Below are 27,127 nucleotides of genomic sequence, written 5' to 3'. Positions count from 1 at the left end.
GCCCTGCCAACAAACGGTATCGCGATCCTGAAATCTTCTCTGGCTTGCCTGGTGAGGACGTTGAAGACTGGCTCGACAACTACGATCGTGTCAGCGAATACAACAACTGGAACGAGACATCGAGGTTAAACAACGTGCCATTTTACGTCTCTCAAGTAGCCAAGACATGGTTCCTGAATCATGAGAGAGACTTCCGTGATTGGTCGTCTTTCAGGGAGCAGCTACGGCGGAATTTCGGCACACCCACGGTTCGTTCGGAAGTTGCGAAAAAGAGGCTGTCTGAGCACGTCCAGCATTATGGCGAGTCGTATACCTCGTACATTGAGGACATCCTCGCGCTTTGCCGCCGTGTCGACAGTGCCATGCCAGAACCTGATCGCGTGCGACACCTTCTTAAGGGTATCGGATCTACTGCTTTCAACGCACTCGCCGCTCAAAACCCTTCGACGGTGTCGGACGTCGTCTCCGTCTGTCAGCGCCTCGACGCCCTGCAATCAATCCGCTTGCAACCGGACTTTTCCGACAACCCCCTGACAAACAGTATTGAGCTCCGGTCTATCATTCGAGCCATAATTCGTGAGGAATTGCAAGCGCATGGCTCACCCCCTTGCAGCAGCGCTCACGTCCAACCTGCTTCTACTGACCTGCGCGGTATTATTAAGGAGGAATTGGCCTCCCTGCAGAACGCCCAGCATACCAACGCTTCTCCATGCCCACAACCGGCTTCTTACGCCCAGGTTGCTGCACTGCCAGCCGCGCCGTCTCCAATCACACCACCTGCGCCTGTTCACGATCACCTGGCACCTTTAGTCACCCGAGCTCCGAACCTACCTTACTACTCTGCCTGGCGTTCGTCGAGGCCTATCTGCTACTACTGCGGCTTTCGAGGACATATCTCCCGGTTTTGCCGACGCCGCCAGCAAGACGAACGTCGTGGTTACGCGGCCTTTGAACGCGATGAGCCACCTCCTCGCGTTTACCGCACTTATGACGATAATCCTCCCGTTCGCCGATCTCCATCTCCGGCCGACTTCTCCAACACCGCACTCAACACACGTGCCTCGAGACGCCGCTCCCCATCGCCGCTCCGACGTTCTGTTTCGCCACTTCGACCTGTCTCCCAACTCCATGTCCAGCGACCGGAAAACTAACCAGTGCAGTTTTTGGAGGGAAAACTGCATCGCCGCGAAGTGCTCCAAGTCCTCCTGAACGTCCTTTGAACATGTTATTGGTGTCTGTGGAGGGTGTGCCTTTGTTAGCTCTGATTGACACGGGCGCTACTATATCTGTTATGCGTGCGGACCTGTGCTCTCGTCTGCGGAAAGTGAAAATGCCTTATATTGGATCATCCCTGATTGGGGCTAATGGAGCAATCATTCGACCATCAGCCCAATGTACAGCACGCGTCTTCATTGATGGTATCTGTCATCACATTAAGTTCACGATTTTATTCCCGTGCGCTCATGAACTAATTTTAGGTTGGGACTTTCTCTCGTCAGCGTCCGCTTTAATCTCTTGCCGTCAACGTGTAGTCCATATGACCGAGACAGTTCATTGCAGCGGGAGTGCCGATGAGCCACGACTGCGTTTTCTCACTGCTGCCGATTCTGTACTGCCTCCCGGCCACGAGCAAGTCATAAGTCTCTCCTACGGACATCACCAATGGCGACGTGTTCATCATTCCTTACGGTCGCTGTCTTGCCCGTGGGATTGTCTTCGCTTCCTGCCTGGTGCGGTTCAAAGAAAGCTCTGCGTTAATCATCGCTTTAAACGCGACCACTGAGACAATCCTCCTACCTCAAGGCTCCGCAGTGACCTGTTATGTGTGTACCCAACCAGTCTCCCTGCTTCCTCTTGCCGCCTCGCAAGCTCTTCCTCAACAGGACAAATCTGCTTCATCTGCCCTTGCTTCCGTGATAAGTCCTGACCTTACTGCTGCTCAACATGAAGCGTTGCTAAAATTGCTTACGAAGCACCAGGCCTCCTTTGATATGGATACTTCGTCACTCGGACAGACTTCCGTTGCCTTCCATCGTATCGACACCGATGGCCAGACTATTGTACGCCGTCGTCCCTACCGAGTCTCTTTGGCCGAACGCAAAATCATCGAGGAGAACGTCACCGATATGCTGAAAAGAAACGTCATACGTCCCTCCGCCAGTGCTTGGTCATCACCCGTCGTTTTAGTGCAGAAGGATGGATCGGTACGATTTTGTGTTGACTACCGTGCGCTAAACAAGATCACCCGTAAGGATGTATATCCGATGCCCCGTATCGATGACGCCCTTGAATCGTTGCAAGGCGCGCAATATTTTTCCAGCCTTGATCTTCGCTCCGGATATTGGCAAATTCCAATGCACGAAGCGGACAAAGAAAAGACCGCTTTTTCTACTCCGGATGATCTTTATGAGTTTAATGTAATGCCTTTCGGCCTATGCAATGCTCCCGCCACATTTGAAAGAATGATCGACACGGTTCTTCGCGGCCTCAAGTGGAAAACTTGTCCATGTTACCTCGACGACATCGTCGTGTTTTCCTCGACTTTCACTGACCATCTGCAACGCTTAGATGAAGTGCTCACATGCCTTTCTAATGCCGGAGTTCAACTAAACACGAGGAAGTGCCGTTTCGCTAGTACAACGATTAAAGTCCTGGGTCATCTCGTTCGCAAAGACGGCATCCAGCCCGATCCGGATAAAATTTCCGCGGTGCTCAACTTTCCACGCCCACTTCGTGCAATAGAACTGCGCAGCTTCATTGCACTCGCCTTATACTTTCGACGTTTTATCCGGAACTTTGACAGCATTGCCTCGCATCTCCACAAGCTCCTTGCTAGTTCCAGTTACTTCAATTGGAACGATCAGTGTAAAGCCGCGTTCCAAGAACTCAAGCGCGCACTAACATCCCCACCTGTTCTTTGTCATTTTGATGACAAGGCGCCCACATTAGTGCATACCGACGCCAGCGGTCACGGAATTGGTGCCGTACTGCTGCAGCGCGACCACGAATTTTGCGAAAAGGTTGTTGCATATGCAAGCCGCACTCTCACTTCCGCGGAAAAGAAGTACTCGATAACCGAACAAGAGTGTTTGGCTGTTGTCTGGTCCATTCAGAAATTTCGTCCATATCTCCACGGTCGACATTTCACGGTTGTTGGTTGTCGACGATCAAAAACTTGTCCGGGCGCCTTGGCCGCTGGATACTCCGATTACAAGCACATGATTTCAATGTCATATATAAGTCCGGACGGAAGCACCAAGATGCCGATGCTCTTTCACGATGCCCATTACCACCATCATCGGAGCACATCACATCATCTTGTCAAATTGGCCGCACGGAGGACGCTTCGTCTATTACACCAATTTCTTCCTTGACTTCATCAAACCGCCCTTCAGTGCTTTCCACTCACCAGCGCGCCGATTCCTATTGCCAAGGTATCATCAATCGCCTTAGCGGTGTTTCATCTCCACCCAATGCCAGGCTACGGAAACAGCTCAAACTGTTCAAGTTTGAAGACGACGTGCTCTACCGGTACATTTTTCACCCGGAAGGCCATCGATGGGTTCCCGTTCTACCGCGCTCTCTTCGCGCTGCAGTTCTGCAGGCCTCACACGATGACCCTACGTCAGGCCACTTGGGTTACCACAAAACAGACGAGCGCATACGCAGCCGATTCTATTGGCCAGGATTTTCCACGAGCATAGCTAGATATGTTGCCTCGTGCACGCTTTGCCAACACCGTAATCGACCTACTACTGCTCCGGTCGGGACCTTACAACCACTTCCTTGTCCAGCACAACCCTTCTCTGTCGTCGGCGTTGACCTTTTCGGGCCACTCCCACCTACTCCAGACGGCAACCGATGGATCGTCACTGCTGTTCACCATTTGACCCGGTACGCTGAAACAGCCTCAATACGCTCAGGAGCTGCCTCAGAAGTAGCGGCCTTCTTGCAGGCTGTCTACTTACGTCACGGGGCGCCTCACGTTCTTTTGAGGGACCGAGGCAAGGCATTTCTTTCAAGCACTCTTAATCAAGTTCTGCAAGCGTACAATACCGTGCACAAGACAACGTCTAGCTACCACCCTCAAACCAACGGCCTAACAGAGCGATTTCATCGCACGCTGTGTGACATGCTATCCATGTATATTCAACCTGATCATCGCAACTGGGATGCGATTCTCCCATTTGTAACATTTGCGTACACGTCTGTTCAACGGACCACCGGATACTCTCCGTTTTTCTTAGTATACGGCCGCCACCCAACCTCATCACTCGACGTTTCTTTCTTCTCTGGCCCCGTCAACGCTTCACCATTCATTTGCGACCAGTTTGTGTCTCGTCTTGCCCAATGTCGTCGTCGCGCCCGCATGAACACTGCAGCCAGCCAAGACGATCGCAGACATCGGTACGATGCCTCTCATCGCGGCGTTTCCTATCGCCCTGGTGACGATGTGCTCCTATGGACCCCTGCACGAACACCCGGTTTATGTGAGAAGCTTGAGTCTCGATATCTTGGCCCCTACAAAGTCAAAGAGCAGACCTCGCCGGTGAACTATCGCGTTACACCTGTTGAGGCCCCGACCGAGCGACGCTGCCGCGGAACAGAAATCGTGCACGTTTCTCGCCTGAAGCCCTTTCATCTCCGTTCCACTGTCTAATGTGCGGCCAGGCTGGCCGCTTCCGTCCACGGGGGAAATTAGTGTAAGCATTTATGCGGACTTCATCTTCATCTGTACAAAGTCATCATCAATCATCGGCTCGTGTTCGTTTTGCATCGGCGCCATTTTTCCTCCTTGGAATTAAGCGTCGTCTCGACCGTGGTATTTCAATATATATATATATATATATATATATATATATATATATATATATATATATATATATATATATATATATATATATATATATATATATATATTATTACTGTTGACGGACACACACACACACAAATAATACAACTTTTGACTGTGGAGTGATTTATCCTCACTCTTTTATGAAGTCGTCACGTGTACAAGTACCGCCGCATGGCAGACGGCTTTAATTCAGCACTAAGTCGTAGCACCGTAGTGTTTGTGCCCACAGTTCTGCTCATCCTATACTGCCCCCAGTGTGAGCGCACACATGCATACGACAGACAATCCTGTCTTGACATGAAACGGCACATTATTGCGATGACATATGAAAAAAAAAATGGCGAACAATATCCCATATCAGGATTGATATGAAAATCACCTGGTCTGCTCGAACAAGCGTGATGCCATGAAATAAAATACACCTCATGAACGGAACGAGTAATAATCGTACGAGTCCACTTGTAGCTAATCGTGTTAAAGGAATACGAGAAATACTCTCCTCTGGGGATAACTTTTGAGCGAACACCACCTGTCGAGTTGGACAATGTCCCTCGATTTTAGTGGATTACAAAGAGCCATGTCGATATGAAGATAATCCGTTAGATCCACATGTTATCAGATGTTTGTCTATAGGAAACAGACGCGTACTGCCGTTTGGCCTTACTATAATAACTGGCCTCCACTGCTTATAACGCTCCCGTATGACAGGGTTGTATTGCAAGCCGGATGCACGGCCCACACGAATGCATGTCCATATTTGTAGAAATTCAGAAAGCACAATAGTATGTGTCTGCGCCGCTGTCTAGGGTAGAACCTTCAAGGGCGCTCAGATAATTACAAAATAGTCAATCCAGTAGGGTTGACACTTTTTGCTGTTTCACTGTTTCACATTTCACTGTTTTACCTTGTTTTCCCAATGTCTGGTCCCTTTTTTTGATGTATTGCATTGTATTGTATTGGGTTTTATGGCGCATAAGCAATTCAGGCTATCATGCGCCAAACACATGGTATAATTTATTTCAAAAATTGGGTAATCTCAGCGAAGGTCCTTGTCCAGACAAGGACTCTGAGGATCCCAACAAATCAAATGGAGACCTCAGCCTTCTTCTCAGGACTGAGAAAATGGGTGAGGTGCATCATAAGATGCGTGAAAACACTGGGTAAGAATTTTTAGAATTAGTAGTTCTGTGATATATTATATTTCGTTTAGGATCGCTGCGTCTTTCAAAAAACTAATAACAGATGAAGTTCCTACAAGTGGGTTATCTCCTAAAAGTAGACTGGGATGGAAGGGAATGCGTTCATTGTAAAATATTTTTTCTTTAGCCGTTCGAGTTGTGTGAACGAGAATAAAATGTGATTTACAGTGAGTTCATCTCCACATTTCTCACATTTCTCACATTGTCAGGGTTTGTCTTGTTTTGTCAGTAGAAAGTTGTGATAGGTGTGTGTGTCCGATGCGCAGGCGGCATAAAATTACTTCTATAAAACGTTCCTGATGCCTGATCTGATGATCTCCATTCTCCCAGAATAGGTTTTACTAAATGTAGTTTGTTATTTTCTTCGCTATTCCATGTACACTGCCATTTTTCTTTAAGCTTTTGTTTTTGCTAACTTCATGCAATCTGCATAGGGTATATTTACAGTACTGACATCCTTACGGCAGGCTTGAGCGGCGCACGCGTCAGCTCTCTCGTTCCCTCTAATTCCGTGATGGCTTGGTATCCAACAAAGCTTAATTTCGTGTCCTTGTGTTTGAGCAGTTATTATGTTATGGATTATATTTCCTATTAAAGGTTCCCTTACGATTCTGGCGTTCAGTGCTGTGATTGCACTCAGCGAGTCCGTGTAGATAATGCTGTTTTGAATGTTCATCTCGACTATTTTTGATACAGCCACCGAAATGGCATAACATTCGGCTGATAAAATTGACGCGCACTGAGGCAACCTGACTACCTTTTCCCATTTATCTTGCGCTACAGCACTTCCGACGTAAAGTGATGTTTTAGAACTGTGAGTATAAAATGCTGTGTGTTTTTTGTACTGTTCGTCTAGCCCCGAAAATTCTTGTATTATATGTTCCCGTGGAGTTTGCTTTTTATGAAATTGTGCCAGTGTGTAGTCACCTACACTGGGAAAGGTGTGCCAAGGTGGCAGTGGTTCGGGTCTCTGGGCAACATCAGGCAGTGTGTCTAGAATACCTAATTCCTGGCAAATTTCTTCAAATCGGAGAATAAGGGGTCTCGTCGCATTCGGTTTGTTGTTAAAAAGCTGCTCAGACGGGCACTTCGTAACTATGGAGGAGCAGAGATGTTTTGGTAGTGAACGTGTTTTTAGGACATATGCCCATGTGAGAATGGCTCTTCTATCTGCGAGGGCTGGTTCGTTACATTCGACATATAGGCTGTTTATGGGTGATGTCCTGTATGCCCCACTTGCAAGGCGCAGACCTGAGTTGTGTACTGGATCGAATTGCTTCAGGTAGGACGGTCGAGCTGCGTTGTATACTATGCACCCATAATCGAGGTAAGAGCGAACTATACTGCGGTAGATGTGTAAAAGGCAGGTCCTATCTGCCCTCCAGCGTTTATGTGAAAGTACTTTTAATATGTTTAATGATTGGGAGGTTTTCTTCTTCAGGTTCTTTATGTGTGGCAAGAAGGTCAGTTTTCTGTCATAAGTTATGCCCAGAAATTTGTGTTCACTTTTTACCGGCAATTCCGCTTCGTTCAAGTGTAGTCTAGGATCTGTCTGTAGGCCACGTTTGAGTGAGAAAAGGATGGCCACTGTTTTCTGTGGGGAGAACCGGAAACCATTTCGGTCAGCCCACGTTGAAACTTTATTTATTGTTAACTGCACTTGTCTTTCGCATGTTGGTATGTTTGAGGACGTGCAAGCTATCTGAAGATCTTCGACATAGATTGAATACATAATTGACCTTGGAATTATTTTACTGATTGAATTGATTTTAACAACAAAGAGGGTCGTGCTTAAAACACTCCCTTGGAGCACTCCATTTTCTTGAATGAAAATTCTCGACAGGGTTGAACCGAGGCGTACATGGAATGAACGGTTTGACAGGAAGTCTTTTAGGCAGTTCAGCATCCTGCCACGAATGCCAAGTTCAGCCAAATCGTGGAGAATTCCGTACCTCCAGGTTTTGTCATAAGCTTTCTCTAAATCGAAAAAAAAAAAACAGCAAGACATTGTTGTTTGTGTATAAAGGCTTCACGTACAGTATTTTCAAGACGAACCAGGTGGTCTGTTGTGGAGCATGCCTTTTTGAAACCGCACTGATGGACATCGAGAAGCTCACGGGCTTCTAGATGTCCATCTCATATTTACGATACTTTCAAAGGATTTTGCGAGGCAGCTGGTGAGCGCTATGGGCCTGTAACTACGGGGAGAGGTTGGTGGTTTTTCGGGCTTTAAAAATGGAACGATGCTGGCCTTCTTCCAGGCTTCGGGTAGTTTACCCGATACCCAAACCTTATTAAAAAAACTTAAGAGTGCCTCTACGGCAGGTTCAGAGAAGTGGGACAGCATTTGATAGTGTATTCCGTCAGGGCCGGGTGCAGTCTGTTTACCAGCGGACAAGACTGTGTTGATTTCTTGAACTGTTAATTTATTATATGGCTCATTTGTATATCCACTTGTAGGGAGTCTGTTTCTCGGCTGTGTTTTTGTAAGTAAGAAATGATTCTGTGTAGTTTGATGAGCTGGTAACTACCGAAAAATATTCACCTAAAATGTCTGCCTGTTCTTCGATGTTTGTCTGTATACCAGGGGCTGTTAGAAGGGGAAGTGTGAAAGGGGAGTATTTACCATCTAGCTTTCGTACCTTCTCCCACATTTCTTTTGATGTGGTTGAACTAGTCATGGAAGTCACGTAATTTTGCCACGAAGTCTTTTCGGTTCTACGGCGGATATATCGGGCTTGTGCTCTTGCCTTTTTAAAGTTTATGAGATTTTTCTGCGTGGGGTACCTTCGAAAGTTTCTCCATGCTTTGTTCTGTTTCTTTTTTGCTAATCTACATTCTTTTGTATACCAGGTTTTGTGGTTTTGTTTTACCACTTCAGAAGATTGAGGTATGGCCAGGAGCGCGGCAGAAATAATGCAGTTTGTGACAATTTCATTAAGTTCATCTATACCTAAATTATGTGGATCTATTTTTTCTAAGCTGGCATTTTCTTGAAACAGCGCCCAGTCGGCCAAATGGAGCTTCCAACGTCGTGGTTTTGTAGGAATGATTTGCGAAGATGATGTTAGGTTGATAAGAACAGGTAAATGATCGCTGTCATACGGGTTGTCCAAGACATACCATTTAAAAGCATTAAAAACAGAAGGCGATGTAAGAGACAAATCTATGCAGCTCCATTTTCCGGAGCTTGGAGAGCAGTATGTGTGTTCGCCCCTGTTGAGCAGGCATATATTATTGCAGAGAATAAAATCTTCTAAAATACGGCCTCTAGTGTCCATTTGTTCGCTTCCCCACAAATTGGAGTAAGCATTAAAATCGCCGAATAACAGATATGGCTCGGGTAATTGTCTTAAAAGGTCTTCTAAGTCATGGACTGTTACTGTCAGGTGTGGTTGGATATATACGGCGCATACTGTAATTGTTTTAAAGTGTACTACAGATACTGCAACGGCTTCAAATGTAGTCTGAAGATTGACTTCACGAGTAGCCACACTACTTTGAACAACTATGGCAGTACCTCCAGAGAGCCTATTTGCTTGCTCTCGGTCGTGACGAAAGACTTTATATTTACTTAAAGTATTTTTATGTTTTGATCCCAAGTTTGTCTCCTGGAGACACAAGACAACCGGGGAATATACAGCAAGAATATCTTTTATGTCACCGTAGTTTTTTAATATGCCTCGACAGTTCCAGTGAATTAGGAACGCCATATCTAATAACTTTGACGGATGTATTTCAAAACCTATGCTCCCGGTTTTGTGGGGCCCGTTATTGGAGTTTTCCCTCCATTTTTTAATCAAGCGAGTTGCGCCGCCGCTGCTGCGGAGGCGGGCTACTGCTTATATCCATCCCCTCCAGCGAGGTGATGGGTTTCCGCGGGGAACCCGCGGGGGTACGGATTTGTGGCTTCTCCGGATGGGGGGAAGCCCTGCGGCCTACCGGCACAGGGGCCAGCGAGCCTTTTTTGTGTGATAGTATGGCAGCCTTGGCTGCACCTGTCAGAGTTGTGGATGGCCCTGCCTGGGCAGTGGCCTGAAGTTGGAGTGGTGTGTCGCCACTCCCGCTAACTTTGGTTGTGCCAGAGGCTGCCGTCAGGTGCACCTCCGGGATGTCAATGGTGCCGACACCGGAGTGCCGTTCGGGTGGGGGACGGGGCAGGCACACATCAACAATGGTGTACTGTGTGCCCACTGTCACCAGACGCCGCTCGGCCCCCCCGGCGCACGGCGTCAACATATGACCTGGATGTCTCTTGACTGAACTTTTTCCTTGCCTCAGGGTAAGATATGGTTTCTCGTACTTTTAGATTCATTATTTGTTTTTCTTTTTTGAATACTTCACAGGTTTGTGAGTACGCTGCATGTGGACCATTGCAATTTGCACACTTTGTTTCACTTGCTTGGCAGTTGTCAAAATTGTGTTCGGTTTCGGCGCATTTGGCACAGGTCTCCTTGCCTCTACATGTTTTGCTGCCATGGCCATACCTTTGGCATTTGAAACATCTCCTAGGGTTAGGGATGTATGGGCGCACTGGGCACCTGATGAATGCAACCCGGACAGACTCCGGCAAGCGAGTGCTGCCGAACGTTAGCACGATGTGAGGTGTTTTTTCTTCGCCGTTGCGCCTTATATTTATGCGGCAAAGGGACGTTAGTCCTTGGTCTCGCAAATTTTCGAGTAGCTCATTTTCGTTCTCTGTCATTAGCAGCCGCTCAGAAATTACTCCCTGAACGCTGTTCAGGCTTCTGTGAGGCGTTACAGTAATGTTATGGTCAGCAAGCTTCTTTTGTGCGAGTAACGCATCCCTCTGCTTTTTGGATTTGACTTCTACAAGCAGATCTCCTGAGGACAGTTTTTTTGCTTCATATTCTTCGCCTATGTTAGCTACTAGCCACTTTTGTAGTACAAACACTGATAGAGTGGTCACTGGAGCGTTTTGCTCAACAGCGTGAACTACCAGCAACTGCGGAAAATTTTCAGCACATTTCTGAGTTGTAACTTTGATTCCTTCGGTGCGGTACCGTTTCCGGTTCCGATCGTATTTTGTAGAGGGGGAAATTGAGAATCCATGCGGCATGTATGAATTAAGGGTTCCTATTGTGTCACCTGTGTTTCACCCTTATAGACACAAGAAGGTCCCGGAGCCCTCCACCTGGTAAACAGACTGGGAGCCTATCGGCCGGGGCTTGACCATGGCTCCGACCGCCACCGTTCATGGTTTCTACCCTTCAATTTACAACTTGTCGCCACGGTGCGAATTACAGCTTCGGTATGGGGGCTAAGGGTCCGTGGTGGCGCCAAGCACCATCACCTTGAGTCTCAAGGTGCCCTTGCGGAAGCTTTTTTGAAGTAATATTGCCACGGCCTCGACACAGCTGACAGCCACTCGGTGCGATTCGGTGCCACATGCTAGGCATGTTGGGTGGCTCCCAGAAGAAGAGAAAGACGAAGGTGCCAGGACAGCGATATATAGAAAGATCTATAGCGTCGACCGAAGTCTCTTGTGGCTTTGTCTGTGACAAACTGGTGGAGGTGCTGGGTACGCGTCTATGTACTCTGACCCCCAGGAACTGGAAGCGGACAACCTACGCAAAAGCCGACGGCTTCAAAGACTGCCTCCGGAATACGGCCCGCAAGATCTGCCGAGGATGTCCACCACAACCGCAAGCCAGACACAGGAGACATATGGTACGGGACAGCCTCCTGCGTCGCTGGTTCTCCACGCCTCACGCTGGCCGCGGCCGTTCCATGGTGAGCCTTTTGAGGACGTGGAAGACTGGCTCGATGACTTCGATCGTGTGGCAGACGTCAATTATTGGGACGAGCAGAAAAAGTTAAGGAACGTTTACTTCGCCCTAGAGACTCTGCCCGAACATGGTTCGCTAACCACGAGCCATCCATCACCACCTGGCAAGAATTTCAACGGCAGATACGCGATACGTACAGCAGCCCCGCAAGAAAAGAGCGAGCAGAGCAAGCCCTTCAGAATAGGGTTCAAAGGCCGAACGAAAGCGTAGCCATGTTCGTAGAGGACATGTCGCGGCTTTTTAAGCGTGCTGACCCTGGCATGACAGAAGCGAAGAAAGTACGCCTGCTGATGCGTGCAGTGAGAGAACAGCTGTTTGCTGGACTGATGCGAAGGCCTCCAGCTACAGTAGCTGAGTTCGTCAGTGAGGCGACAACAATGGAGCGAGCCCTTCAGCAACGCTCCTCGGTCTACGATCGCCAAATCAGCCTGGGATCAGCATCTTCTTTCTCGTTGCCCTATGACACCGATGCGCTTCGAGAGCTTGTACGTAGTGTCGTGCGTGAGGAGCTCGATCGACTACAGGGAGTGCGATTTCAACCGACCGTAACATCCCTCACAGATATCGTCCGTGAAGAAGTCCGCCAGGCGGCACAGCCATTCGTGCAAACCAGACCTGAAGCCACCCCCGTACTGACTTATGCGCAAGCAGTGAGGCTACCTGCGCAACCCGGGAACCATCGTAACCCGCCTTCTTCTGAAGAACCGCTGTGCCACCTCCAGGGCCAAGCTTCACGTACAAATATGTACCGGTCCACGAGCCCCAGAGTCAATACGCGAAAGTCAGACGTGTGGCGCACACCTGACTATCAGCCACTCTGCTTCCACTGTGGCGAAGCGGGCCACTTGTACCGTGCCTGCTACTACCGGAGAATAGGACTCCAGGGCTATCACCCTGGCGCTCGTCGCCCTCGTGAGGGAGAGCGCCCGCGAGAAATCCAGCAATATCTGGCCAGTCAACTTTCGTCGCCGTACGCGCAGTTCCCACCGGTTGAACAGTCCCTGCCAACGACCCGATCTCCGTCTCCACAGAGGCGCCAGTCACGATCACCACCTCCTAGACGATCGGCGTCACCTAGCCGCTACACTACGTTCTCCGCTTCCGTGGGCAACCGGCCCCCAAGCCCAAGTCGGGGAAGCTAAGAACAGCGACCTCCGGGGCTGGGGCCGCTGTCCAACGCACTTCGAAAGATCCTCCGCTGCGACACCCCGACTACGGCGTCGACGACGACGACGACGATAACGACAACGACGACTGCGTACCTTCGACACCTTCCTTCGAAAACCGTGAACATGTTTCAGCCGACATACTCGTTTCTGTAGATAACCACCCGGTAACCGCTCTTGTCGATACTGGTGCCGATTATTCTGTCATGAGTGGACAGCTTGTTACTGCACTTCGCAAGGTGACGACACCGTGGCCAGGACCTAAGCTCCGTAGCCCGGCGGTCATGTTCTCACGCCGATCGGCAAATGCACTGCGAGGGTACAAATTTGTGAGGTCACATTTGTCGGTTCATTTATTTTACTGGCAGAGTGCTCTAGGCAGGTCATACTCGGCATGGACTTTCTTCGGGAGTACGGCGCAATCATAAACCTTCGCAAGTTGCTTGTCACTTTTTCCAGCGAACACGCAACTCATTCAAACGACTCCCACCCACAGTCCACGGTGTTACGCGTTTCGGGTGAATCCGCTACTTTACCACCCCGAAGTAGTGCGTTGATCACCGTAGAAACAGACGGTGATCCTCCCCATCTCGGAATCGCTGAAGGCAATCTGTCAGTCTTGTTGGCTCGACACGTTTGCGTAGCCCGCGGCATCTTGCAGCTGTCGTCACGGACTGCTCAGATTTTAGTGACTAATTTCAGTCGTGAATACCAGCACTTCGCCCCACGAACTGCCATCGCCTATTTGGAGCCAGTCAGTGACTTTCCCGCTTGTTTAACTGTAGGACACAATGATGGAGGTTCTAACTGTGAGGTACCAGCCAACAGCAATATTGATGTGAATTCTAGATTATCAGGTGAACAACAGGCTAGCATTCGAAGCCTTTTACAGTCTTTTGCGGACTGTTTCGCTTCAACATCGAAGGTCAACCAAACGCCTATTGCGAAACACAGAATTATTACAAATCCCTATGAAAGACCCGTGTGCCAACGTGCCTACCGTGTTTCTCGTAAAGAGCAAGACGCCATCCGAAATCAAGTCCAACAAATGCTTACCGACGATATCATACAGCCCTCCACCAGTCCATGGGCGTCGCCTGTGGTTCTGGTGAAAAAAAAAGACGGCACACTGCGTTTTTGCGTTGACTATCGCAAGCTTAATAACGTTACGAAGAAGGACGTTTATCCCCTTCCCCACATCGACGACTCTTTGGACCGCCTTCGACATGCTCGATACTTCTCGTCGATGGACCTTCGCAGCGGCTACTGGCAAATAGAGGTTGATGAGCGTGACCGTGAGAAAACCGCATTTATTACGCCTGACGGACTTTACGAATTCAAGGTCCTTCCTTTCGGATTGTGCTCTGCGCCTGCTACTTTTCAGCGCATGATGGACACGGTTCTATCAGGTCTCAAGTGGCAGTCATGCCTTGTCTATTTAGATGATGTCGTTGTGTTTTCAGAAACTTTTGAGCAGCACCTCCAGCGCTTACAAGCAGTTCTTGACGCAATTCGTACTGCTGGTCTGTCTTTAAAGCCTGAAAAATGCCATTTCGGGTATGATGAACTCAAATATTTAGGCCATGTCGTCAGCTACGAGGGCATTCGACCAGACCCCGACAAAACCATTGCTGTTGCTTCGTTTCCAACACCTTCGAACAAACACGAACTCCGCCGTTTTCTAGGGCTTTGCGCATATTATCGACGCTTCGTGGCAAACTTTTCACGGATAGCCGAACCTTTGCAGCGGCTGACTAAGGATAATGTTCCATTTGTCTGGGAGCAGGACCAAGAAGAGGCCTTCTGTGAACTCCAGAATCGTCTGCGCACACCTCCTGTTCTAGGACACTTTGACGAAGACAGTGACACCGAGTTGCACACGGATGCCAGCAACGTTGGCCTTGGTGCCGTCCTCGTATAGTGGCAAGATAGAGGCGAACGCGTCATTGCGTACGCAAGCCGCACTTTGTCTCCAGCTGAAAGTAACTATTCCACTACGGAGAAGGAATGCTTGGCCGTTGTGTGGGCAATTGCTAAGTTCCGACCATATTTGTACGGCCGATCGTTTCGAGTTGTGACAGATCACCATTCATTGTGCTGGCTCGCCAATCTGAAGGATCCATCTGGCCGTCTTGCACGCTCTAGTCTTCGTTTGCAAGAATACGATATGACGATAGTGTTCAAGTCCGGGCGTAAACACACCGACGCCGACTGCCTGTCACGTGCTCCACTTCAACCGTCGCCATGCGCGTTTGATGAAGAGGACGCATTTCTGTCCATTATCTCAGTATCAGACATCAGCAAGCAACAGCGCGATGATTCAGAACTCCGGCCTCTCATCGACTACCTTGAGAACCGTCTACCAGAGCCGCCTCGTACGTTCATCCGCAAGTTATCCTCGTTTTTTTCTCCGCGATGGCGTTCTCTACAAATTGGGTTTTCGCTCGACCGCAACCGCCTGCCTCCTTGTAGTGCCTTCTTCACTACGTGACGACATCCTGCGGGCCTCTCACGACGATCCATCTTCGGGCCACTTGGGATTCGCACGGACGTTTTCACGCATACGCCAAAAGTACTTCTGGCCTAACCTTCGCCGTGACGTAAAGCAATACGTGAAGACATGCCGCGACTGCCAGAAACGCAAGACACCACCCGTGCGTCCCGCTGGTCTTCTCCATCCCGTGGATCCTCCGCGGATCCCTTTTCAGCAGGTTGGCATAGATTTGCTTGGACCATTCCCCACGTCGAGGGCTGGTAACCGTTGGATTGCTGTTGCCACAGACTACCTCACACGTTACATTGAAACCCGAGCTCTCCCACGAGGCACTGCAAATGATATTGCGACCTTCTTTGTACATGGTATCGTACTCCGCCACGGTGCTCCAAGAGTGGTTATAACCGACCGGGGCACAGCATTTACAGCGCAGCTCACAGAAGATATCATGCTTCTCAGTGGTACCGTTGATCGCAAAGCCACTGCTTACCATCCCCAGACGAATGGGCTCACAGAAAGACTAAACAAAACGATCGCTGATATGATTTCCATGTATGTTGACGTCGACCACAAAAACTGGGACGACGTTCTCCCATATGTTACGTTTGCATATAATACTGCCGTTCAAGAAACTACCGGCTTCACCCCTTTTCGCTTGGTGCACGGCCGGGAAGCTGTCACAACGTTGGACGCAATGCTCTTACCCACCTACTGTTCTAATGTTGTCAATGATGCTGCCGAATTCGCTCGATGCGCCGAAGAGGCACGTCAGCTCGCACGAATGCGTATCCGCTACCAACAACACAACGACGCCGACCGATACAATCTTCGTCACTGCGACGTCACTTATCAACCCGGTGACAAAGTATGGGTGTGGACACCGATCCGCCAGCGTGGTCGGTCGGAGAAACTTTTGCGCCGCTACTTTGGACCTTATCAGATCGTTCAACGACTCGGCGACGTCACATACGAAGTGATTCCTGAAGGAGAAGGCACCGCTCGCCGTCCCCGACGCCCAAGCCTGTCCGACGTCGTTCACGTCTCTAGATTGAAGTTATACCACTCCCGCTGAACGCAAAGTCCCACACCTCTCTCACCATCTACGTCTCTCTTAACAGCATCCCCGTGGCAATCTCCAGTGCATCAATGTTCCGCATCGAGACGATGCTTCTAGAGAGGGGGGTAATGCCACGGCGTCGACACAGCTGACAGCCACTCGGTGCGATTCGGTGCCACATGCTAGGCATGTTGGGTGGCTCCCAGAAGAAGAGAACGACGAAGGTACCAGGACAGCGATATATAGAAAGATCTATAGCGTCGACCGAAGTCTCTTGTGGCTTTGTCTGTGACAATATGTACAAAACAGGCTATAAAAATAAAAAAAAAAAACTTGTCCTGATGGTTAGATCGTCGGGTTGCTGAGCTGCTGGACCGAGGTTCGTTCCCATGATCTGGCAGGCAATTCATTTATTTTAAGTTTAAGCTATTCGGCAAGACAGCAGCAACACCCAACAGCCACCGTCAGGGAAGTCTGGGAAGGTTCGCAAAGAAAGCTTCGCTTTAAAGGTAAGTGGACGGACAGTGCATTTTTACTTCAAATTTCAGGGTGCATATCCTGAAATCGGTTCCATCCCCACAATTCGTTCCAAGTCGATCTACCTTGGAAATTCCCCAGCTCCAATTCGTAAATTGCAATATGTGCCGCGTAGTAATAAGTAAACAACTTAATTAGTGGCATTTTGTTAATTAGTAGATGGTAAGTTTTGCTTTCTCATGGAAGTAATGTCTGCCTCTTTGAGAAATCCAGTTCAAGGATCGCAATTGCTTTATCTGTCACAGGCAATTTTAAACATTTCTGCATCGTCTCAAAATGTTCACCGACGATTAAAATATTCCCTAATGCGATATTTGAGCGCAGCTCTATACGTGTTTTCATTTCGCGCTATATTGGCTGGCGCGGACAGTCTGTCTCACGCGGAACGTTGCAAACGGAGCGAAGTGCGGCGCGACTGCCTCGCTAATCGCGACATCCCGAGAGGCAGTACGTGGGTGACGTGTAGGCGCGATTCACAGCAGCCGCCGCAGACAGACCTTTCCTCATGCAGCGCTTTCTTTCCCTACAGACGACGAGCGCTGCTGTGGCGCCATCTCGGAGCCATCTTCACCGCCGAGCCCGTCTTGCACGGCACTACGCTTTTCTTATCACGCTTCCTCCATACCCTCCTCCTGCGCTTTACTCCTCATGGTCTCGTCGCTATCGTCGTCTTTCATCCCCCGCCGCGCTCCGCGTTCGATCATTGATCCTTCGCTGTGCTCGTTCGCTCGGTTACGAGCGGCGCCGACGCTCACGGCAGGAATGGGCGCCTAAGAGCTTCGCTCTAAAAAGACACCCGATATGTAAATGTGGAGATGGACATTGGTACAGTCATTGCCACGAGCCTCATTGCCTGTTATATTGTCACAGACTAGTTGTATTGTATTGTGAATCCACCACAAGTTATCTCGATGTGCCCGCATGTGCGTGGTAATTGTATTTCCCAAATGGGTCCTTTTAGATATTTTATTATGTGTCTTTTCTATGCCTCCTGTGCTCTCATTCGTGTTGAATGATACCTGGTTGCTTTCTAACGGCTGCCTACTTTGCAAGACATTGTAGTTGAAGCTAGCGATTGCGTTTGTTCCTTTTCATCTTTCGGCCTTTTCCCGTTTGCGCTAGGCTCAGCTAGTGACAGTGCACCGCAGTAGCAAAGGTAGGATTCAGAAAGTTATTGTGGAAAAGACATGGCTGCTTGAGGAATGCGAAAGGACCACGTGCCATCTGATAACAGAAACCAATGTCCACCAATTTAGCCCGTGTTCAACGGCAATGAAGTACAACGGCCCGTCGTATTTCCTCTGCATTTCTGTTTTAAGCTACGTTTTTCTTCAACTACGTACCTACTCTCCAAAACGTGCTGCTGTACAGTACGTGTGAATTGTTCACGGGTGCAGGGGTATAGTTGAAATCCTTCAGCCCGCGTAGTGTAAAAAAATCGGGATTAAATTCTGGGGTGTTACGTATCCTAACCACGATAGATCTGATTATGCGACACACAGTGGCAGGAGACTTTGGATTACTTTGACCACCTGGTGGTTAACGTGCACCTAAATCAAAGTACGCGAGCGTTTTCGCATTCCACCCCATTAGAAGCGCGCAGTTTAAGAAAACGAAAAGTTTGAATTTACTAAACGCCATTATATATAGCAGGCAAAGCGATGTGTGAAATTAGTTGTTGGAATAATTCTCGAAGTTGGAAATATTTCGAGTTCAGATCCCCGCAAAGATTTTATATAGGAACAATATACATTAGTTGTATATTGTGTATTGTGTAGAGAGTGTAAGAGTGGGATTGAAGATTAATATGCAAAAGACAAAGATAATTATAAATAGCCGGGCAAAGGAACAAGAGTTCAGGATCGCCAGTCGGCCTCTAGAGTCTGTGAAGGAGTACGCTTACCTAGGTCAATTAATCACAGGGAACCCTGATCATGAGAAGGAAATTCACGGAAAAATAAAAATGGGTTGGATCGCATACGGCAGAAACTGCCAGCTCCTGACTGCAAGCTTACCATTATCATTGAAAAGGAAGGTGTACAATCACTGCATTTTACCAGTGCTGACATACGGGCCAGAACCTTGGAGACTGAAAAAGAAGCTTGAGACCAAGTTAAGAACCGTGCAAAGAGCGATGGAACCAAGATTGCTAGGCATAATGTTAAGAAACAGAAAGAGAGCCGTTTGCATCAGAGAAAAGAAGGGTATAGACAATATTATAATTGACATCAATAGAAAAAAATGGAGCTGGCAGGTCATGTAATGCGCAGGTTAGATAACCGTTGGACCATTAGGGTTACAGAATAGGTACCAAGAGAAGAGGAGGGCAATCAAGGACGACAGAAGACTATATAGGTGGAGCGATGAAATCAGGAAATTCGCGGGCGCTAGTTGGAATCGGTTGGCGCGGGACAGTGGTAATTGGAGATCGCAGGGAGAGGCCTTCGTCGCGGCGGGAGCTACTGCTGCTGCTGATGATGATACATTGGTTATTCATTATTAATGTCACCCGGGCATGCCCGGTGAACGGCGCTTACCCTTCGCAGCAGGTGTCGTAGCTTCTGTCTTCTTCGCTGTGTCATCATCCTCGGACATGGCGGCAGGGGCGCTCAAGGGTTCGGTGCGGGGTACACATGTGGGAAAATCATCGCTCCACGTACCATTGGCGAGGCAGCGAACTAAAGATTTTCCTTGTAGACGGTACCCTTCTTGACAATATAACTCGTAGGATCCACTCATTACTTCCCTCTTCTCTAGATGTCGCACTGTCGGTATCGGAGGGCACACAGTAACACCTGATTGACGGGAAAAACAAGAAATAAAGATTACTGTCACATAATGAATATTAGATTACTACGGTTTTACGCCCATCAAGCGAAGTATGACTAACTTCCAGAAAGGGACCCACTCTTATTGCCCGCTATCCGGAAATGATGTTGCCGTTGCGCTTTAAAAAGTTTAATTCAAGGAAAATGGCCAACCTCGAGGTATCCTAAAGCCTTAGTCACATGGTTTGAACAAATAATAAAAACTACACCTCTTTCCATGCATTTCAAGAACTGCTTTTGCTAAGGTAACCAGCCGACGCTGTGCAACTCAATAGAGTCTTTTAAAGGTGTGTGCAATGCTTTCGTTAATCATGGTGAAGATAATGACACACAGCGATGAATGAGGATGGGATGTCTTAAAGTGGTGGAGGAAGCCCAGCAAACAGCCTACTTTTGTTATCTTAGTTCTGCCGCCTCTCACAGGCGCTCTACACGCGCAAAGTCAGAGCGTGGCGCTGACATTTTGTGCCCCCTGCACATAGCAACGCGAAACTACCCAACGCAGCCGTAGCTGTCAAAGACAGAGCTCTTGCTGGGTCCGAAAGTGAACCCAACCGCGGTGATCATCGTTGCTTGGTTAAGAGGCTTAGTAATTTTTCATAGTGCTGTTGACGTGCATAAATTCGTTTGGTATACTCTAACATGCATTTAGACAGTTTGCTTTCTGTGTTTATTTGTTAGTAGCGACTCATCTATTGTAACGTACTTGGGACGAACCAGAAGCTCGTGTAGTAGCACTGCATAGGCCAAACACGGAGTCTCTAATTCATGTAACATAGAAATTCGCACCACGACAAAACATGAACGCCGCACATATTGGCTCCGCCATAATTACTCTTCAGTTTTCTCCTCTCTTTATCTGAAAATCAGTGTGAAGGTGGAGATCCAACATCCGCCATACCTGTCCAATGAAGTACGACCATGTTGTCTCTAATTTGCACATTAAATTCTTCTGCCGATCCGCCCCATGATATGACGGGGCTGGACGAGGTGGGCTTCGGTGCAGAAGGTTACAAGTGCGAAGTCTGGTATATATGAAAAAGCGGGTAATCAATATATTTACATATAGAAGATTGCGATTTCAGGGTTATTCTTAGAATGGACCTGAAATGTATTAGGTAGCGTCCTGTGGCGGCTCCAGTGATCATCACAGTCCGTATGGGAGGGTCTCCTAGTCCTTTGTAATTCTGGGTCATGCCTAAAGATCTGCATGAAATCAATGTGTTTTGGCTGGTATCTTATTGGTGGCACGGATTCCGTTATGCTGTCTTGCTATCTTCTTTACCTGGGACGTTTCCGACTTGAGAGCAATTACGTTGCCTACAATACTGCAAGATATGAGTGTTTTGCGGCTGGTCTCTTCATGGCTGCACGTATTTTCCTGTATGTTGTCTTGCTCCTTCTTTATCTGGGACGCTTCACACTTGAGTGCAATTACCTTGCCGAAAACGCTGCAGGACAATAGGTGTCTTGTGGGTGATATCTGGACGGCTGCAGGCATTTCCGTTATGCAGACTTGCTGCCTTCTTTATCTGGGACGCTTTGCACTTGAATGTAATTACTTTGCCTACAATGATGCGGAAGAATGAGTTTCCTGGGGCTTATTTCTGGATGGACGCAGATATTTCCGGTATGCCGACTTGTTCCCTTTTTTACCTGGGATGTTTCACACTTGAGTGCAATTACCTTTCCTAAAAGACTGCGGGATAATGACTGTTAACTATGCTGAGTCAGCGCTGTGTGTATCCTGTGTACTTCGCGCTGTAGTCACAGTCTTGATTGCCAAAGTATTTCTGCTATGCTGTCTTGCTCCCGTATTCATCTGTGAAGTTTGGGACTTGAGTGCAATTGCCTTGCCTAAAATGATGCGGGACGATGAGTTTTTCGTGGCTGGTCCCTCGCTTGCCGCAGGCATTTCCTTTATACTGTGTGGCTCCATTATTTCTCCGGGACATTTCCCACTTGAATGCAATTAGCTTACCAAAAACGCTGCAGGAAAATACCTTGAGGCAGGTCTCTCGATGGCCGCAGGGATATACGGTATGTTGTCGCGTGGCATTCATGTAAGCGGGGTAGATTAAGAAACAAATCACTTGAAATGGGCCCCTTCTCAAAACTCCTGATTGTAAAATTTTATACCTCCAAAGTTCCTTTCCTATTGGGAATCATACGCTTTCGTTCCATATATATGTTGCTTTATAATTTTTCTATATTCATACTCTTTATACAATTTCCTCTTTTTCGCTATCTCTTTTAACCTCTTGTTTACCCAGCCATCCTTAACCACCAGATTCTTAGGCAACCCATCGCAGATGGTCAGTCGCGTAGCATCAGCAAACCTGAATCAATGACGGCGCTGCCGACTTCTGGGCTCTTTCAGATTATCTAGAAAACCGTCATACAACATAACAAACGTTTATCTAAGCAATAAGATTGTTCTTCGCTTCTCACTTCATATTCGTTGGATTACAGCGAAGAAATTTAGGGCTGTGATTCTACTTCGCCAGAGTACTGCGTTGCCCGCTAAAACAAAGTTGGCTTGTAACTTTACTTTCTTAGATCAGAAAATGGTACTAAGAAATGATATTTAAGGTAGCATCATCAATTCTTAAATTGATTTTTCGATTCAATTTAAACGCGAAGACTATTGGAGAATTACCGAATCTTGCACCATTAAGCAGTTAGTGCAGAAGCGATTGGGTGGGGGCGTCTGGCTGTAGACGCCTGGTTGAACGGGAAAGCAAGCAAGAAAAATTATTGTCACAGGCCCCACATTAGGGTTCTTCGATTTTTTTGACACAGCAACCCAAGTCTATGACTTCCAAAATTTACGACATCCCACTGTGGGTTGTATCCATGGTCGCGTCAAAGCTCCTACATACGTGAAGCCTATGCACACTACTGAATGCCTCTGGTGAAACAGAAGTCGCCGCACAAGAAGCCACAGCCGTCACAGTCCTTCCTGTGTGTTCCGTTGTCGCATTGTAGATATTTAGAGGAATTTTTCAGGACTCACTGATGTGATGTACGGGTGAGCTACAAATTTCAGCATGCATATCACCAGTAATCGGAACGGCCACTATGAATGAATTTGCCAGGTTGCAGGGGTACAATGCGACAACATTTGCTGAAATGTGCAGAGTGGCGTTCAAGTAAAGAACTATCTTGACCTGTTTATGCATTCATTCGGCTGTATGACTGGGGTTGCTGGGTGATGTGAAGGAACACATTGCTGTGAAGCTGCCTAGCGTTCCTGAGTCTATGCTTTGTTGAAATGTGTTCAAAATGTCAGAGATGGCTTGAAGACCCCTTAAAGACCAACTGGGCATGCGCAGTGCACGGTGCTCACCCGGCACAGCAGGCACAGCAGGCGCCGATTCCATCTGCTTCGCCGTGTCAGCTTCCTTGTACGCGATGGAACGGACGCTCGATGTTTCGGTGGGAAGTTCGCAGGTAGGAAAAGGATCGCTCCATATACCTTGACCAAGGCAGTGGACTGTAGATTTACCTTGTCGAATGTACCCGTTTTCGCAATCGAATTGGACGGCGTGTCCTCTGCTGTTTTTCTTCCATACACGATATGGCGCTGATGGGATATCCGGACATCTGTAGAGATCTTGTTGAACGGAAAAGCAAGAAAGAAAGATGTCTGTCACAAGCCCAATTTACAGTACTTTGATTTTTTTTTGCGCAGCAAGCCAAGTAGGAAGAACTTCAACCATCAGGATCCGCCAATTCGGCATGGATGTAACCTTTGAACTTCAAGAACTTCCATTCAGTGAAAATGGCCCTACTCAAGAGATCCTGAATAAGGTGTATCCTGATTTGAAAAAAGAACACTGTCTTTGTCTCTACGCAATTCTGAACGGCTCGTAGAGGCAGAGCCAGGAGCCAGTGGCATGGATGCCACTGGCCCTATGCAATTAAATGCAGCGTCATAAAAGTGTGTTGCATAAATGAACTGTATACAGCGTTATAAATAAGCAGTGTGTAATACAGAAACTTTTTTTCGCTAAGATATATTGTTATCTGTTAATGAGATGCAGAGTTGCAAGCCTGATACATGATTTTTCGTTTGGAATTTTCAAGTACTGCTAAATATATTGATAGCATAAATTGAAAATACATTTCCTGCAGCTACTAAATTATAGGATCTCTGAAATGCAACAAAACTAATCAAATTCTGCACAATGGATGACGAGCAAAACGAGTTATTCATTAATATTCAAGATGGGAGCTCCTGAGGTAAAGATGCCTGTTATTAAGCGTCAATTTCTCGTATGTCATGCTGATTTTCGCTCAGCAGCATATGTGCGCATATTTTAATGCATGACCGAAGTGGCATGCTTATGCATTGGTGCGGCCTGCTTTAAGTTAACATGGAAGTCTTGGCATAGCGTTCACCTTTCCATGGCAAATAGAAGCACTCGGTACGGTAGAGCATATTACCATGCCTGAGCGTAAAGGCAGGTAGGAAGAAATTAACTATTTGCCGGCAGCCGAACAACCTTATTGAGCTCCATCGTGCACCGTCTCGAGAACCTCCGTCAAAAACTTCTTGACAAGGATATTCTACATTCTTGAAACGCACTTCTACGCGAATGAAGAAATAAGCGCTTACTTAACGAAATCAAACCTTCTTCACGCTGGCCAGAATGGAACCACGACATAAGACATAGAAAATGTGCCAGTGACGATATTGGCGATTTTTATCGCCAACCCCTTCGAAACAGGGCGGTGACCAGTGGACCCCTAACCTGCTTGATGTAATCAGGTTCTCTTCATCTATCACAGCCTAGCATTCTGATAATCTCTTCTTGATATTTTTTTTTTCGTTAAAACCTCTACATCTATATCTTACAGTTAGCTGTGCCTATAAAGACTCCGGTTCTGTCACTCAATTCCCCGCTTTCTTTTCCCACCAATACTCTAAATGTTTCTTACTTATGGCGACGGATGATCAGTTAATACTTGCATCCGCTGTGAATCGCAACGTTTCTGGAAGGTGGACGTTTCATACAGGTCTTGCTAGGAGAATATCTTGCCATTCCATTAAGACATGCTGAGCCGTTTTCAGACTTTTGCTGCAGCATACACATGCCTCATCTTCGTGCGAATATTTGCATTGGTATACTTTTGTCCTCAGGCAGCCAGCTCGGGCCTCAATAGCAACGCATTGCCCTTTGTGTTATTGTACAGGGTTTCCTTTCGGATTTCTTTCTTGCCGTATTCGAAAAAACCAATGGTCTTGTTTGTTTCCACCCTTTGCATAAAATTTACCGTCGCTGTTTCTGTTACATTTCTTATGACTTCTAGTTGCGCATATACAATTGTAATTATTCCTTACATGGTTTCCAGCTTTCTCGACCGCTTCCTTCATTGCCTGTCTGCGCTTTTGAGGTAGAGTTATTTGTGCACTCTACACGCCCATTGCTATTCATCCATATTCTTGAGGGTTTCTTAGACACTAATCTTGCTGTGCGCTTCTCTGACTTTATAAGAAGCCCAAACCCTGTCACCCTGCAGTGCCTCATTTGTGGTTTTACTGAGGGCCCCCAGTGCAAACCGGCCTACCGACTTTGGTTAATTTTAATCCCGAAAAGATCTCTAATTTAAAACACAGACTTGCATATGCGAATGTTAGCGTGACCATCATCACTTCTTTCCAAGTTCGTCGCACCAGCTCATCTTCTGCAGCCACAAGGTAGCTTACATTTAATTATTGCTCCATTATACTTGTTTTTCGTCCTCAAGTTATCTTTGCGGGTGTATGAATAAGACTTTCTTTCGCTTATGTATAACCGAGGTAGTTATACCACTTGACTAAGGGTATCACTTGCTGTTGAAATTATACCACGTGACTGCTCATATCTTCATTAAATATCATAATCCCCAATTTCCTTGTGCTAAAGTTCAAGATATGTCGCTGCATTGTCACACGTATTCGCAAGTCTAAAACCTCTGCATCGTCCGCTAGTAGCACCATGTCGTCCGCATATATCAACCCAGGGGCACTCTGTTGCACCTTGTGCGCACTACGGATGTAAGACAAATCCAAACCTAATTCACAGTTTTCAAGTCGTCTTTTTTTCCTCTAACATAAAGCGTGATACAGTGGACGCAGAAGGCATTCTTGTTTCTGTCCTTGGTGAATTTCCACAATTTCCTTGCCTTTGTGGCCTTCCGCTACGATTTCTACTTGCTTGCCTATATATATCGCTCTCAACAAACTCCACGAAATCGCCATCTATGTGCTCGTCGGTCAGAATATCCCATAGGAATTCCTTGTATCCTTGTCGTAAGCTGAGTATCTTGAAATGCTATCCGTAAATGTCTATTCTGAGCTACTGAAATCTCTATGCACTAAGATAAGTTATGGATAAGGTTCATCCTACTTTCACGCCACCTAGTCGGAATTTCCTTTTGTTTCATTCACTTGTTCTACGGCACTAGTCGGCTGTGCCTTGCTCTTTGGACCCACCTGTTTGATTAGCTGAATCGGGATTTCATCTGGTTTTTGCTGCCATGTTATCGAGGACATCTTATTCTACCTTTTTTACAGCAAAAGCTTTCTACATGAAATGTTGAGCTCTGTGGCTTTTCTGTTGACGGATCTTTCTTGCCGAAGTTATCACTTATAATGTCCGTCCTGTATTACAACTCGTCTTCTCCTTCGAAGATGTTACCGTCAGCACCCGTTATTTAATGTTTGCGAATCTTTAGTCTTCTTTTCGCGCTACTTGTTCCATCTAAGCAGTGCCTCTTCGTGTAATCCCAACTGTTTGGCTTCCGTATGATCCCTAGACGCTGCTTACGATCTTTTACAGCTAGCTTAATTTCCTTTTTCTACCACTTAAATTGTTTTCTCTTTCCTGTTCAGCGATTTTCCCGCAGGCACCCACTGTTGACATTTTTGCAAATGACGCTATAGAGCTGGCAGGTAAATAAAATGTAAATTTAAAGGCTAGAGCTATGTAGGCAGGGTGTCTCAACTATCATGCACCAAGATTCAGAAATATGTAAATACCATGTAGCTGGACAGAGCCAAAGTAATGTTGTTTGCTGTCGCTTGGAGATACTCGGGCTACGTTTTACATTCTGCCTAATTACATAATCAGTCTTAATTATTAGTCAACTTGTCAAATAATACCATTAGATCAAAAGTGTCAACGAGAAAACTG

The 27,127-nt window shown here is 47.3% G+C and overlaps 1 protein-coding gene across 1 annotated transcript in view; it reads right to left on the bottom strand.

Moving 5' to 3' along the window:
* LOC126547677 (sushi, von Willebrand factor type A, EGF and pentraxin domain-containing protein 1-like) overlaps nucleotides 1-27,127 on the bottom strand; it is a 226,427-nt gene that overhangs the window by 40,373 nt on the left and 158,927 nt on the right. Inside the window, exons 15-16 of the mRNA XM_050195627.2 lie at nucleotides 23,296-23,562; nucleotides 19,656-19,913 (exon numbers count right to left, since the gene is read on the bottom strand). Of these exons, the coding sequence (XP_050051584.2) occupies nucleotides 19,656-19,913; nucleotides 23,296-23,562 (525 nt within the window). The remainder of the gene's footprint in view (nucleotides 1-19,655; nucleotides 19,914-23,295; nucleotides 23,563-27,127) is intronic.

This window comes from Dermacentor andersoni, chromosome 1 (genome assembly GCF_023375885.2).
Source record: "Dermacentor andersoni chromosome 1, qqDerAnde1_hic_scaffold, whole genome shotgun sequence".
Taxonomy (NCBI): domain Eukaryota; kingdom Metazoa; phylum Arthropoda; class Arachnida; order Ixodida; family Ixodidae; genus Dermacentor; species Dermacentor andersoni.
This window is presented reverse-complemented; position numbering and strand designations above follow the sequence as displayed.